Source organism: Vipera ursinii (assembly GCF_947247035.1).
Source record: "Vipera ursinii genome assembly, chromosome: 3".
In the NCBI taxonomy this organism is placed as follows: domain Eukaryota; kingdom Metazoa; phylum Chordata; class Lepidosauria; order Squamata; family Viperidae; genus Vipera; species Vipera ursinii.
The window spans coordinates 106,806,077-106,820,800 of record NC_139516.1 but is presented as its reverse complement, the minus strand read 5'-3'; the positions used below and the strand labels follow the sequence as shown (position 1 = coordinate 106,820,800).

At 37.6% G+C, this 14,724-nt stretch overlaps 2 protein-coding genes across 2 annotated transcripts in view; one reads left to right on the top strand and one right to left on the bottom strand.

Moving 5' to 3' along the window:
* NCF2 (neutrophil cytosolic factor 2) overlaps positions 1-14,724 on the bottom strand; it is a 518,710-nt gene that overhangs the window by 138,062 nt on the left and 365,924 nt on the right. The window lies entirely within an intron of this gene.
* LAMC1 (laminin subunit gamma 1) overlaps positions 1-14,724 on the top strand; it is a 141,686-nt gene that overhangs the window by 119,966 nt on the left and 6,996 nt on the right. The window contains exons 19-24 of the mRNA XM_083359065.1: positions 327-532; positions 3,423-3,502; positions 4,840-4,977; positions 8,838-8,982; positions 10,321-10,470; positions 11,319-11,433. Of these exons, the coding sequence (XP_083215191.1) occupies positions 327-532; positions 3,423-3,502; positions 4,840-4,977; positions 8,838-8,982; positions 10,321-10,470; positions 11,319-11,433 (834 nt within the window). The remainder of the gene's footprint in view (positions 1-326; positions 533-3,422; positions 3,503-4,839; positions 4,978-8,837; positions 8,983-10,320; positions 10,471-11,318; positions 11,434-14,724) is intronic.

The following is a 14,724-nucleotide window of genomic DNA, read 5'->3' as shown; positions in this document are numbered from 1 at the left end:
TGGAGAATTCTCTCCTCTGAAGACGTACAAAACTCATACTGTTCTAGAGATGAAAGGTCATTTTGTGAAGCTCCTATGTAAAAATCTATGCTCAGTATTTCATATTTTCTATGGTCATGATTTTGGCAAATCCCAGCAAAACCTTAAAGAAGTTCATAATCTCCTTTCATTGTTGTATTTATTCATTGGATTTATGTCACTTTTCTGTTGGACAAGAGGTGTCCATTCTCTCATTTCATAAAATCAATTAGTGATAAAAACATGGGATAATAAACTTGTATTTGCCCATTTCTTTGTGTGATTTTTTGTTCCTTTGTTCATTCCAGATGTCGACCAGGGGTTGATGGATCGTCTGCAGGAAATTAACAGAACACTTTCTAGTCAACTTGGTCGGCTGAGGAACATCCAGAATACAGTGAAACAGACAGAAAACCTGGCTGAGCAAGCTCAGGGCCAGGTGGAAAACACAGAGGGGCTAATTGACAGTGCTTCAAATATGCTCCACAGGGCAAGGATGGCTATTGCCAATGTGGTGAGTGAGATTTGCATTCTTTCTTTTCATTTCATACCTTGCAATGGGCTTAATCAGGGTTTCATAAGTTCCAGAATGATGCTTTTCAAAAATGAATATTGCTGAATCAAATCTTTATTACAGGCATTGACTTGCATAATGAATATTGCTTATTTCCTCCCCAAAATGTTTAGCCTTTTTTTGGGGGGGGGGTTGTGAAGTCATGCTGGGAAATGATGAAAGCCGAGCAATACCTAGTAAAATTGTAAGATGGACTTACAATGAGAATCTCAAATGAACTAAAGATGCGGTATATTTTTGCTGAGTAATAGACATTACACAATATGGTCCAATGTATAGAATATGATGGCTCCCAGTGCAGAACAAAAAGTGGCCCTGCTGCAGAACATTTTCAAGCACTGCTGGTGTGGGCATGTGCAAAGTCTTGAAGGGTCTCTTGGTCTTGATAAATCCTTTGACAAGCACTCCTTCAGGGTGGCTTGACAAAACATGGAGCCCCTCATTTAGGTACCAGAGTGATGCTGTCAACTCATTCGGAAGCACCTACTGGACTGGCTTTAATAGTCTTCTGTGGAAAATGTTTCGATTAAACCAAAGCAGTTGAACAATGCAAGGAGACCATCTCAGAAGCCCTGAGCAGGCTCATTTCTTCTTTCTGTAGCCCCACTTCAGAGATTGGGATTGAAGCATCTCCATCAAGCAATGTCCCATTGCATTGCTCTTTGGCTGAATATAAAAAATTCTCTGTGCAATCTGATACCAAGATTGGTATTCATAAAGAAACATTATTGAAATAATTTGCACTCTCATACAGATAAGCATGCACGCGTTTCCTTTTTTTATATAATATATTTTATTCATTTTTTAACATGGTTACCTTAATATTTGGTAAACAGTGTGTTGTCTGGGTTTACATTTAAAAAACATTCGCTAACAGTTGGTTTCTATGATCTATAATCCACATAATAGCTTTACTTGATTTCTTCTTCTTCCCATAATGTTCTCTTTTACCAACCTTAAGTTAATACAATTCTTATTGTTTTGATAGATAACAATTGAATATATATTTTTTCTAATATTTCCGCAAATAATAATCACATCAATATAATATTTCTTTTCTATCTAGTCATTCTGGTTGCCTCATCATAGATCCCGTTTACAGTTCTTGTTTACATTTGTTTTTTCCCACAATATTCAAGACATTCTTACTCGTTAAGATTTTCTCAAAGTTAATTACATTTAGACATTTGATTCTATTTTTTCTCATGTAAAAAAATATATCAAGAAATAAGAAAAGAAAAGTGAAGAAAGAGAGAGTGCTATGTTCTTTGAGGGACTGGTCCCTCTTAAAGTAAAATTCATATCCCAAAACTTTCTATTACTTTAACCATGTTCAAACAGGTGTTTCTTTTTTAAATATTCTCTCTGATAAGTTCCATCATCGATTTTCTTAATTTTCACTTTGGCCTTCTTTTGCCCAATATCTTTAATCAATATATTCTGCTGAATCAAAGTGTCTTTCCATATTCTTGTAGGTGTCACTGTAGATATAAAAAATAAGTCAAGTACAATATCTTTGTAAGAGGCATTTGCTCTTTCATATTTGTTGAAAATCTTTTTCATTCTTTTTCTCTCTGTATCTCTTATCATTTTTTGTCTTTCCAGTTCTAGTGATGTTCCTGATGTCTCTGCAATCCATTTTGACCAGTCTTTTTTCTTATCCTCAAATTTATCTTGTGGTCTTAAAGTATAAGTTGCCTTTTCCAAAACCAATATTTCTTGTAATTTTTTTCCACTTGGGTTAAATCATACTTCTTTGCTGTATTAAGTTTCATCTTCGAGTCTCTATTCTTGAATTTGTGTTCAGTAATCTGTTTTATCTGCTCCTTCTCTATTGTTATTTCCTGGGATTTTTTTTGTTGTAAAGTTAAATTGGATATGGATTGGTTTATGTTTTCAAAGTTATTTTGGATTTCTTTCTGGTTTGAAGTCATTGTTGTTTGAATTAGTTGCAGCATCTCATATGTCTCCTCTTGAAAGGTATTTATTTTTTCTTGATAAGTTCTTTCTGCAAGTCTCTGATTTTCCATAGTGGTCAAGAATCGAGATTTTCTGGCTACCTTTCCTGATGTGCTTTTCTTCCCCTGGACATTTTTTCTGTCAGTACATCATGTGAAACTGTTTTAAGAACAATCATGAATTGTTTTACTGTATTTTTAACAAATACAGCGAATAGCCAGAAAAACATTGCTTTCTCCCTACCTTTCTCAGTTTCTGCTTGTATTTGAAAACAGCTTCATGAATTTCCAATGACCGATTCAATTTCTTTTACAGCTGCTTTGTGAATGGGGCTTTGTAGACAATTAATATTCAATCCCATATTTTAAGCTCTGACTTACAAACTGGTACCTAGAAGAGAAGAATACAGAAAAAATATAACTCAGTTTTCATCAGTCTGATTAATTTGACAGTTATTTATTTCTTTGTTGAATTTTCTAATTTTTCTATTTCAACCTTGTGATCATTAGACCAGTATTAGTGTTCTCATCACATTTTAAAAAGATAAGAAATTGTCAGCAATTGGATAACAATTACTTGTACCTCAGATTTCAAATATTATAATTTTTCCCTCATAAAATATCAGGATATACATTTTCTGTCTTTATTGCTTTTTAATGTACAATGTGTACATGTGGTAGAACTCACAGGAAATGATGGCACTGCAAACTTCAGCCCTGCAGGGTCCAGACAAAATAGATGAACAACACTAGATTGCCTGATTTAGCAACACCTCTCTGTTTCTTATCTCTGATACAAGCAACTGTTATTTGCTTGTAGTATTGTAAAATGCAATACATGGTTTTTGAAAGTTTTATGGTTCCTTTTTTAGTCTATCACTCCACCTGAATCAACCAGTGACCCCAACAACATGACTGTCCTGGCAGAAGAAGCTCGCCAACTGGCTGCACGGTGAGAGATGCTCCCTTTATTCTCATGGATAATTTTAACCATGCCTGTATTTGGCAGATTGTTGAGGAGCCCAGTAGACTGCCATCACCCTACTTTATTTAAACTTTTTGCCAAGTCCATCCCTGCATTAAATGGTAACTTCTCTACATCTCCTTCAGCCTAAGGTCTCCTCTTCAATTCTGTGGAGGGAATGTTCTCTTCTTCCATATTCTTTCTGCTATCCCCACATCTCACTCCTTTTAAAAAACAATCTCCTTCTCTTTTCAGCTCTGAAAAGAACTGATTGAAAGAAACCTGTAATGGGGCAGTTATACATTGTTATTCTTTTTGAATTGTGTTGCTTCTGATTATTTAATTGTGCTAAAGTTACATCTTATCTGTTGCAAAAATACAGATACATACATACAGTACATATATACTGCATTACATAGGTTGTAAAAGAGCATTTAGTGTATGCAGCTTTTCTCTTTAAAGTTGTAAAGTTTTCAGTGGAAAGAATAGGCTGTCCACTTTTTTATTAAAAATGAAGGAATCCCATGATTTTCCTATTCACAGAAAATGTGGGCTGCTCTTGTATTTTATATTTATCATATAATTCTAATTCTTAATAGATTCTGATTCTAAATAGAAAACATTTTGTAAGAAGGGACTCAGAGGGAGTGAAAAATCTTATTTCTAATCTACAGTATACCGTATTTCTACAGCGATTATGGCGTTCTGCGACTCACTTGCTCAAACTAAAGCCTCAGCTAGATTTTTCTCTCCATCTTTTGGTTTGAGGACATGTTCTAGCAAACTGAGTTTTAATTTGTTGTCATGGCATTCACCTCCTTCTCTCTCCCCCCCCCCCAATTATGCATTACTCATTTCCTGTTTGAGCAATACTGTTGAACAATGGGAATGATGTAATTTGCCATAAGATTTAGAGGAGAATCTTTGTGGTAATCCTTTCCAACAGTTGGGAATGGAGGCATTTGCAGAGTTAGGTCAAAGGTGGAAAGCAGAAGTGATTGGAAGCATGGAGCTGGGATAACGTGCAATGAAGGCTGCCCTAGTGTTTGCTCTTCAGAGGACGATGCTAGGCCAGAAATTAGCCCCATTCTCAGAATCTCCATGATGGTGTATTTGCCACAGAAACAGGTTCTTGTTTAACTTGGATTGAGTTAGTTATCAACAGAAGCACAATTCAAGCCATGCAGTTGAAACTGAAACAGGATGACATATTATTGGTCTCTTTGAAACCATGCATACATGATGATGATAATGATGCTTAGAAAGGAAAATACAAATAGTAGCATACTTCAGATCATTTGTTTTCCTTCCCTTTTATGTCCCAGGCATAAAGCGGAAGCAGATAATATTGAGAAAATAGCTAAAGAAGCAAACCATACATCATCACAAGCTTATAAGCTACTCTTGGACACACTAGCAGGAGAGAATGAAACAATGAATGACATTGGTGACCTAAATAGAAAGTAAGTCTAAAACATGGAAACTTCTAATGCACATGGTTGTTTTGTTTTAAAACATCTGAATTGCTTTTCAGATTGGTGGTTTAAAGAATTGTGAAAAGCTGTTTCTCTTTTTATTTTTTAATTCTTGTCTCAGTCTAAAGAATTCAAAGAGGGATATCTATGAACTATACAGGTCTTCAAAAGCACTTAAACTTATTTCAAATTGTATTTTACAGAACAAGAACTTCCTTGTCTCATTTGCTAGCTAAGGTTTCTTGTTATTGAAGTGAAACATTATAGCAAAACAACTATTTCTCAAGAGCAAATATATTAAATAGAAATAAGCACATACTTGTTATTCATCATTTATTTTTACGTTGTAATGATGCAGTAAAAAGCATTTGTGGACAGAACTTTCAATGTGTTCTAACTAGTGCTTAAAGAACAGAAAATATCTTTTTCTGGGTCCCATTTCAATGATGCCCAATAGATTAATAAAATTATCAAATATACATAAGGTGGAGAGGAAGAATAAAGAATAGAGGAAAAGAGGTAGATCATTGGAAATCAGGAAATGCAATAAGAAAAACAATAGACTTGAGGGGTGGGGGTGGAGAAGAGATTTCTGAGATCCTTTGTCAGCTGCTGCATGCAATCACAGATCCTATATCCCAACTACTTTCTGCTTATACTAGTAGCAAAACAGAAAATAGCAACAATCCTTCAATCCCTACTGGGACCCCCTGATCACAAACCCTGTTGTATATGACAGCTGCCTTATGACTCTTAGCGTGGTTCTCATTGTCTATGAGTATAGTGTTGCAGTCACCTTCAAGAGTGGCCAGGATAAGTGGTAAGCAGGTGAATTTTTGTGGAATAAATAAATATTCAGATACCCCATAAATTGTGACCAATCAGTATTACTCATAACCCATGATTTCCTTTTTACGCAGCTTTCTACCTTCAGAAGGATGACCACTAGCCATGTATATGAAACAAAACATATGTTTGAGCTTGCTATAAAACAGCTGCACTGGGGACATTCCATTAGATTATTCAGAATTGGCTGTCTTCTGACAGAAGCAAAACTTTGAAGAATTTCCAGGATTCCAGTTGTATGAAACAATCAGACTCCTTGCTCTGAAACCAATATTTGTAGAAATCCATATCTGAAACTATATAAAAGTTTTATCCCTGAAAGCTTAACATCAGCAGCTCAAGAGCCTATATGTTCCCAAAGCTCAACAAATCAACCTGAACATTCTATTTTTAATAATCCAGTGAAGCCCCATCATTTTTTAATCTGCTTTTTTTCAGGCAAGGCTACCTGCCTGCCAGTAAATAAATAAAAAACATATCCCCTTATGCAAGGAACCCACATGAATTCTAGCTTCCCTGTAGTAAATACCATTTTTTAAAAAGCAGTAATTTACCAGGCAAGTTGACAAACTATGGCTGTGAACACTTTTCTTCTGTCTGGCCTTAACTGCTGTTTTTCTCTCAACTTACCTGCCCCATATTATTCATTTCAGTGAAAACAAATAACAGCAGGGGTATTATTGGCTTTGCTGCTATACTGACTAATCCAGGGGAAAAAAGATTGGGGCAGGGGGGAGGAATCACCTCAGAAAAATCAACCCATTTGAAATGATGCTGCTCAATCTGGGTGTATATCTGAGATTAAAGCCAAGATTTAGAATGCAACTGTTTAGCTTTTGGCTTTAGAATCCTAGCAATGACTTCATCAAAAGATGTTTTGCCAAGCCCTAACAGCGTCTTGGTAAAACACCTTGTAATAGTAGTGCTACATGCTGCTTATGAAACTCATTTCAAGAGAGCACAGGATCTGGCCGAATCTCCTTGCAAGCTGTAGGGGGAAAATGAGCGATTTTTTAAATAAAGATTTATTGAACCAAATAAGATCCAGGACCAATTCAAAGCATTTTTCATGGTTATTGAGAAGCTAAAGGCTGTGTTTAGTCCCAGTAACGTGAGATCACACTGCTGAAATTAAATTAAAGAATTAAAATGGCCACATTTCAATATATCCAAATCTCCCTCCCCCACTTTTTTTTGTTTTGGCCTGTTTTGGCTTGCTTTGAGGGTCTTAAGGATAAGAATAGGAATAGAACGTTTCTAGGAATTACATTGCTCTCATACTAATTCTTAAGATTTAGAGTTGAAGTCCACATACCTGAGAGCTGCTAAGGTTAAGAAATACTGGCTTAGATGTACCGGTATTCCCCAGAGATGTAGGTCTTAAAGCATAAACTTGAAGCCAAATAGTTTGCTATAGTTTCTGTAGAAAAGCTGGTGGCTGTCAGCTCCAGTAAACTTGGAACTCCTATTAAACTTGGAAGCTAGAGGATTAAGGAGTAGATGGATTCAAGCAAATTAATACTAACTTCTAGTTTTAACAATACAGAAAGCTACAAAGTGAAATTTGGCTTGTTTAAATGTTGGGAAGTTATCCTACATGTATTTAATTACTTGTTATGTTTGAGCCTCACCTTTCTTCTAAGAACTCAAACCAACATACATAAATACTCCTTCGTCATAGTTCATTCTTATAGCAACAGCTCTCAGAGGTGGATTAGGCTGAAAAGGATTGGCTTGATGTCAGCCAATAAACTTCCAAAGCAGAAGGCAGATTTGAGCTTGTTGCTTTCTTGATTTAAATTGAGCACATTAACAGTTGTATTGCCTTGGTTTTTTATATTACAGATAGTCCTCAACGTATGACCACAATTGAACCCAAAATCTCCACTGTTAAGCAAGACAGTTGTTAAGGCATTTGTGCTCCATTTTACAATCTTTTTTTGCCAGAATTGTTAAGATGTTAAGTGAATCATGCGGTCATTAAGCGAATCTGGCGTACCCCATTAAGTTTGTCAGAAGCTGGCTGTGAAGGTCGCAAATGGTGATTACATGACCCTGGGGCAGCGCAACTGCCATAAATGCATGTCAATTGCCATGCACCCAAATTTTGATCATGTGCCCATGGGGATGCTGTAATGGTCGTAAGTGTAAAAAATGATCATAAAGTCACTTTTTTCAGTGCCTTTGTTAACTGTCCCTAAACTAATGGTGGTAAGTCAAGGACTACCTGTAAAGATATCACAGAATATATCATGTTTTTGTTCTCACGGTTCAGTATGGACTCACATAGCCTCAAGAGGTCAAATTGGAATGAGGGGAAGTTTTCCTTTCTGCCTTTTAACAGATAATAAAGGTAAAGGTAAAGGTTCCCCCGCACATGCGTGCTAGTCGTTTCCAACTCTAGGGGCCGGTGCTCATCTCCGTTTCAAAGCCGAAGAGCCAGCGCTTGTCCGAGGACGTCTCCGTGATCATGTGGCTGGCACGGAACGCTGTTATCTTCCCACCGCAGTGGTTCCTATTTTTCTACTTGCATTTTTACGTGCTTTCGAACTGCTAGGTTGGCAGAAGCTGGGACGAGTAAGAGGCACTCACTCTGTTACGCGGCACTTGGGATTTGACCCGCCAAACTGCCAACCTTTTAATCGACAAGCTCAGCGTCCTAACCCACTGAGCCACCACGTCCCTTAACAGATAATAGAAGGGCTTAAATAAAGAAGAAGGGCTTTTTGTTGCAAATTTGTGCCCTGCCATTGATTGCCTCTTCCCATTTGAGTTTTATTTTCTCTTGGCAAAAATTGAGCATCAAGCTCAAAGAAAAAAACAATATTCTTAAATCAAAGGTGTGGAGTCTTTAGCTCCTCCTTTCATGTGACACACGGTCCTACCCATATTGCAGATCTCAACGTCCCCTCCAAATTATCATTGGTTACAAAGACATTTCTCATTCCAGCCTTAGATGAGCAAACCACAAAGAACACTAATGGAATATTTTTGTTTCTTAGGTATAACCAAGCAAAGAATATTGCCCGAGACCTAGAAAAGCAGGCAAATAAGGTCTCTGCAGAAGCAAAAGAAGCTGCAGAAAAAGCTCTACAAATCTACGCAAATCTGACCACTCTGCCATCCATAGACACTGCAGGGCTAGAGGTATTTTGAGATGGGCTCCTTGCTGAAGGCATTTAGATATGGTTAGCAAATCTTGAAAATTGTACTGGCATATCTTAGGCGACAATACTTGAAGTTTAACTTTGGCTGAGGAATTATTTATGAAATGCTTTTTAAAACAAATCATGTAAAAGACGGAATAACCCCAAATTTAAATCAAAGTATGTAGAATGTTTTAAAGCTATCTAACATGAATACAATTTGGAAAGTAGTTAAAGTTGTTCTCAAATACATCCAGTCTTAATGATGCTTGTGTAGACACATCCATGTCCTTTTCTTGAAAATGCAGATCTTTTCATTTTCTTCTTAATGTATCAGCATTCTTGGGTCTGGGAAAGGGAAAGGTTTTAAAAACAAGATAGATGAGGACCACAAGTACTTTTTCTCAGATTTAACTCTTAAACAAGGCATCTATTAGGAGTCTGTGAAAAGAAGGATTAGATGGCTCAAAGTTACTCTGTCTTAATGTACTAACCAGAAAAAGAGAGGGCTGTGGTATACATATCTAGTTTCCAGGACAGTATAAGCTAGCCCTTTTTTCTTGGCATTAAATCTGATTCAAAATTCACTATGTGAATCTAGCTTCCTTGGTCATAAGAGCTTGATACTAGAATATTTTTTTACTTCCCAGTCTAGTTTACCACCCAGGATTTCCTAAAGATCTTCCTTCCAGTTACTAATCAGGTTCCACCATGATTTAGCTTTTTTTGAGGTCTCTACTCCTAGGACCTCCTAGGACCAACAAACAAATATATAGATTGGAAAGACACTTATGAACTATCTTGGAACCCTGATTTTTCCTTGCAGAGACAGTGGCCTCCTTAGTTCAGTTTTCCTTTTTTGGTTATACAGAAATAGTGGAAAACATAGAAAGTCAAATCTGCTGTATTTTGATTACTCACCACCATCCAAGGCATACCTTCTTCAGCCTTATTAAAACATTGCAAAACCCTCCCTTTCATCTTAATATATTAGGGGGAAAAACGAGTTGAAGGAGAAGGCTTGCACTGGGCATAATGGCAAGTGCCCAGTCCATTTAAATTGTGCAATGTTTCAAAAAGAAATTGTGGAAAAAGATTATGATTCTTGAGTATTCTTGAAGACAACATCTTCAGCATTCCATTAATCAAAGATTTGCTACAGAGAGCACAATGAGATCTGCATCAGGTCTGGAATTTCCTTAAGGGGCATGTTTGATCCAGTTCATCAGCTGATAGTTTTATAAGAAAGAGTCTCTTGAATGTGTAGGATGAAATATCAGTTTAAGTTTCTTAAATTCGCTGAAGCTGTTTTTCTTCCTGCCTTTTCTCCATATTTCAGAATGAGGCAAAGAACATCAAGGAGGAAGCTCAGGAATTAGAACTGCTCATTAAAGACAAACTAAAAAATTATGAAGATCTGAGAGAAGACATGAGACAGAAAGAATTGGAAGTTCAGAATCTTTTGGAGAAAGGCAAGACAGAGCAGCAGGTCAGTTATAACTAGCATAAATTCTTGTCCCTGATATGTCAAGAACATACGCTGTGTTGTGTACGTACCCACTCATAACTTACCACATTTTGCAGAACTGTAATGGTAATTCATTATGCTCTTTGATCGTTTTCTTGAAGATGTAGTGTCTATCAGCATAAAGACTACATTGTTTGGTACACATCACTTGTTTTTATTTGTGTTTTATTTACATTTTATAACTACTAGAATGATACCAATCTACCATGTAATTCCACATATTTTTTCATGTGATAACAATTGGCTAAAGCAGAGGTCCCCAATTTTTTGGGCAGCAGGGGCCAGTACCATGGAGAAAGGTTTTTCCACGGACCAGAGGGAGTGTGGTTTTCAATATTGTCTGCATCCCAAGGATGGAGCTTTGCTTGTTTGTGCGTCCTACTTGCTGGCATACTGTGGACCGGTACTGGTCCATGGACTGGGGGTTGGGGACTTTGTGTACTTTAGAGACCTTATCCTTTCTTGAATCTGGTATTACTTTCTTGATAGTGACAAAAAACAACCACCCTTCCTTTTTATCCAAATGAAAGGTGAAATTTATTTATAAAGGATAATAAAACTTTGTTCTTTAGACTTACCTTTGCAAGTAAAATTAAGATGAGAAAGAAAGTGGGATCTCAGTAAATTAGGTTTGCAAGTTTTTATCCCTGCCTCATGCCTTTTTTGTTAGTATAGATACATATAGAATAGAAATAAATATAGAAATGACTTTGCATTTTTGAGCAAACTGCTTTTCTCTTTGAAGCTGTTTGAACATTAGAATTTGGGTCAGAACAGCACATATGATAACTTGCTGTGTATTTGCTTAGACTGCTGATCAGCTTTTGGCTCGAGCAGATGCTGCCAAAGCTTTGGCTGAAGAAGCTGCCAAGAAGGGAAGCAACACACTCCGGGAAGCCAATGAGATCCTCAACAATTTGAAAGGTAGGCAGCCTAACTTCCTGAGGAACCATGTGACAGAATGGCAGGATGTCCTGCCAGAATAGACTTCTCTTTGAGCAGGAATCAAGCTGTTGTCTTGCTAAGTCTATTATTCTGGTTCTTACCATCTCTACCTCTACTGTAGAATGTATTCTGTTGAAAGGACAGTTGTGTTTCACTTTGTGGGAAAGGCAGAATTCAATTTCCTGGGAATGGACAGGAATCTTGGTAAGTAAGGCTAGTAAAGGTAAAGGTTCCCCCGCACATGTGTGCTAGTCGTTTCTGACTCTAGGGGCCGGTGCTCATCTCCGTTTCAAAGCCGAAGAGCCAGCGCTTGTCCGAGGACGTCTCCGTGGTCATGTGGCTGGCATGACTAGCACGGAACGCTTTTACCTTCCCACCGTAGTGGTCCCTATTTTTCTACTTGCATTTTTACGTGCTTTCGAACTGCTAGGTGGGCAGAAGCTGGGACGAGTAACAGGCGCTCACTCTGTTACGCGGCACTCGGGATTCGACCCACCAAACTGCCAACCTTCTGATCAACAAGCTCAGTGTCCTAACCCACTGAGCCACCGCGTCCCTTCTAAGTAAGGCTAGGAACTAGTAATTGAAATCAGCAAAAAGAAAAGGGCAGAGGTTCCTAAATCCTTTAAGACTTTTTACTTGGAGGATATTGCTAGCTTTGTAATATTCTTGCAAAACACATGCCATAGTGAGTGTGGCCAATTATAAAACATGGACTTTCCAGAAAAACAAACCAATAGACTAAAAGGAAGATAATTTCTCTCTAAGCCAAATGTCAGGGAGAAGTAGGACCTAATCTCCAGATCCTAAGACTACTTTTTAATTTTTAAAAATCATTATTTCTTTGCTATAAAACCTGTTTTATAAAAGGAAAAGTGAGGCGCAGAAACAAATTTTTGACCAAGGACTTGAACACAAGGCAGAAGTGGGATCTGAGTCCCAATGCCAAACTATATTTACCTTCACAAAAAGAAAAGAAAAAACAATTGATAATTCTTTAAGATATACATACCAGACACAAATATCTATAATACAGGGAGTGCAGAATTATTAGGCAAATGAGTATTTTGACCACATCATCCTCTTTATGCATGTTGTCTTACTCCAAGCTGTATAGGCTCGAAAGCCTACTACCAATTAAGCATATTAGGTGATGTGCATCTCTGTAATGAGAAGGGGTGTGGTCTAATGACATCAACACCCTGTATCAGGTGTGCATAATTATTAGGCAACTTCCTTTCCTTTGGCAAAATGGGTCAAAAGAAGGACTTGACAGGCTCAGAAAAGTCAAAAATAGTGAGATATCTTGCAGAGGGATGCAGCACTCTTAAAATTGCAAAGCTTCTGAAGCGTGATCATCGAACAATCAAGCGTTTCATTCAAAATAGTCAACAGGGTCGCAAGAAGCGTGTGGAGAAACCAAGGCGCAAAATAACTGCCTATGAACTGAGAAAAGTCAAGCGTGCAGCTGCCAAGATGCCACTTGCCACCAGTTTGGCCATATTTCAGAGCTGCAACATCACTGGAGTGCCCAAAAGCACAAGGTGTGCAATACTCAGAGACATGGCCAAGGTAAGAAAGGCTGAAAGACGACCACCACTGAACAAGACACACAAGCTGAAACGTCAAGACTGGGCCAAGAAATATCTCAAGACTGATTTTTCTAAGGTTTTATGGACTGATGAAATGAGAGTGAGTCTTGATGGGCCAGATGGATGGGCCCGTGGCTGGATTGGTAAAGGGCAGAGAGCTCCAGTCCGACTCAGACGCCAGCAAGGTGGAGGTGGAGTACTGGTTTGGGCTGGTATCATCAAAGATGAGCTTGTGGGGCCTTTTCGGGTTGAGGATGGAGTCAAGCTCAACTCCCAGTCCTACTGCCAGTTTCTGGAAGACACCTTCTTCAAGCAGTGGTACAGGAAGAAGTCTGCATCCTTCAAGAAAAACATGATTTTCATGCAGGACAATGCTCCATCACACGCGTCCAAGTACTCCACAGCGTGGCTGGCAAGAAAGGGTATAAAAGAAGGAAATCTAATGACATGGCCTCCTTGTTCACCTGATCTGAACCCCATTGAGAACCTGTGGTCCATCATCAAATGTGAGATTTACAAGGAGGGAAAACAGTACACCTCTCTGAACAGTGTCTGGGAGGCTGTGGTTGCTGCTGCACGCAATGTTGATGGTGAACAGATCAAAACACTGACAGAATCCATGGATGGCAGGCTTTTGAATGTCCTTGCAAAGAAAGGTGGCTATATTGGTCACTGATTTGTTTTTGTTATGTTTTTGAATGTCAGAAATGTATATTTGTGAATGTTGAGATGTTATATTGGTTTCACTGGTAAAAATAAATAATTGAAATGGGTATATATTTGTTTTTTGTTAAGTTGCCTAATAATTATGCACAGTAATAGTCACCTGCACACACAGATATCCCCCTAAAATAGCTATAACTGAAAACAAACTAAAAACTACTTCCAAAAATATTCAGCTTTGATATTAATGAGTTTTTTGGGTTCATTGAGAACATGGTTGTTGTTCAATAATAAAATTAATCCTCAAAAATACAACTTGCCTAATAATTCTGCACTCCCTGTAGATAAAATACCTCTGCACACACAAAATAGCAAAATGCAAATAACAAGCAAGAAAAAACTAGGCAAGACACAAAAGTACCTTAGAATGCTTCAAACTAACCACTATTTTTTCCCCCTAAAAATGCCTGTTCTTGGAAATAAGGGCAATGGCTGCAACACTGAAAAATTCATTTCCTTGCTTCATGTTGTGTTCCCAGATTTTTTTAAAAGGAAGAATAAACAATCATGTGGACCCTTGTTGTTTTCCAGGAATTGCATCTCAGTGGTGGAAAATGCATTTTGCATGGAGATGTTCCCAGGCTCAACTCCCTGTATCTCCAAATAGTAATAAGAAAGACATCTTCTATTTAAAACTGTGAATAGTCACTGTCAGTAAAAATAAGGCAGCCTTCCATGTCTTAATTCTTCCTAAATTTTGGTTCACAGTTATCATCAACTCTGATCATTGATTGGGCCAATGGGAATTGTGTTTTAAAGCATTTTAGGGCATAAGTATGTGCAAGGCAGGTAAAGACAATATGAAGTGGGGATATTACAGTCATCTGATGCAAGTTTCCATCATGCATTTCAGACACAAGCCATAATTCCTTCAGAATTATAGCTACATATAAATTAAGATTTTAGGAACAAATATAAAACAAAGGAGTTGTTCCCTTCACATGGGGGGAATGTC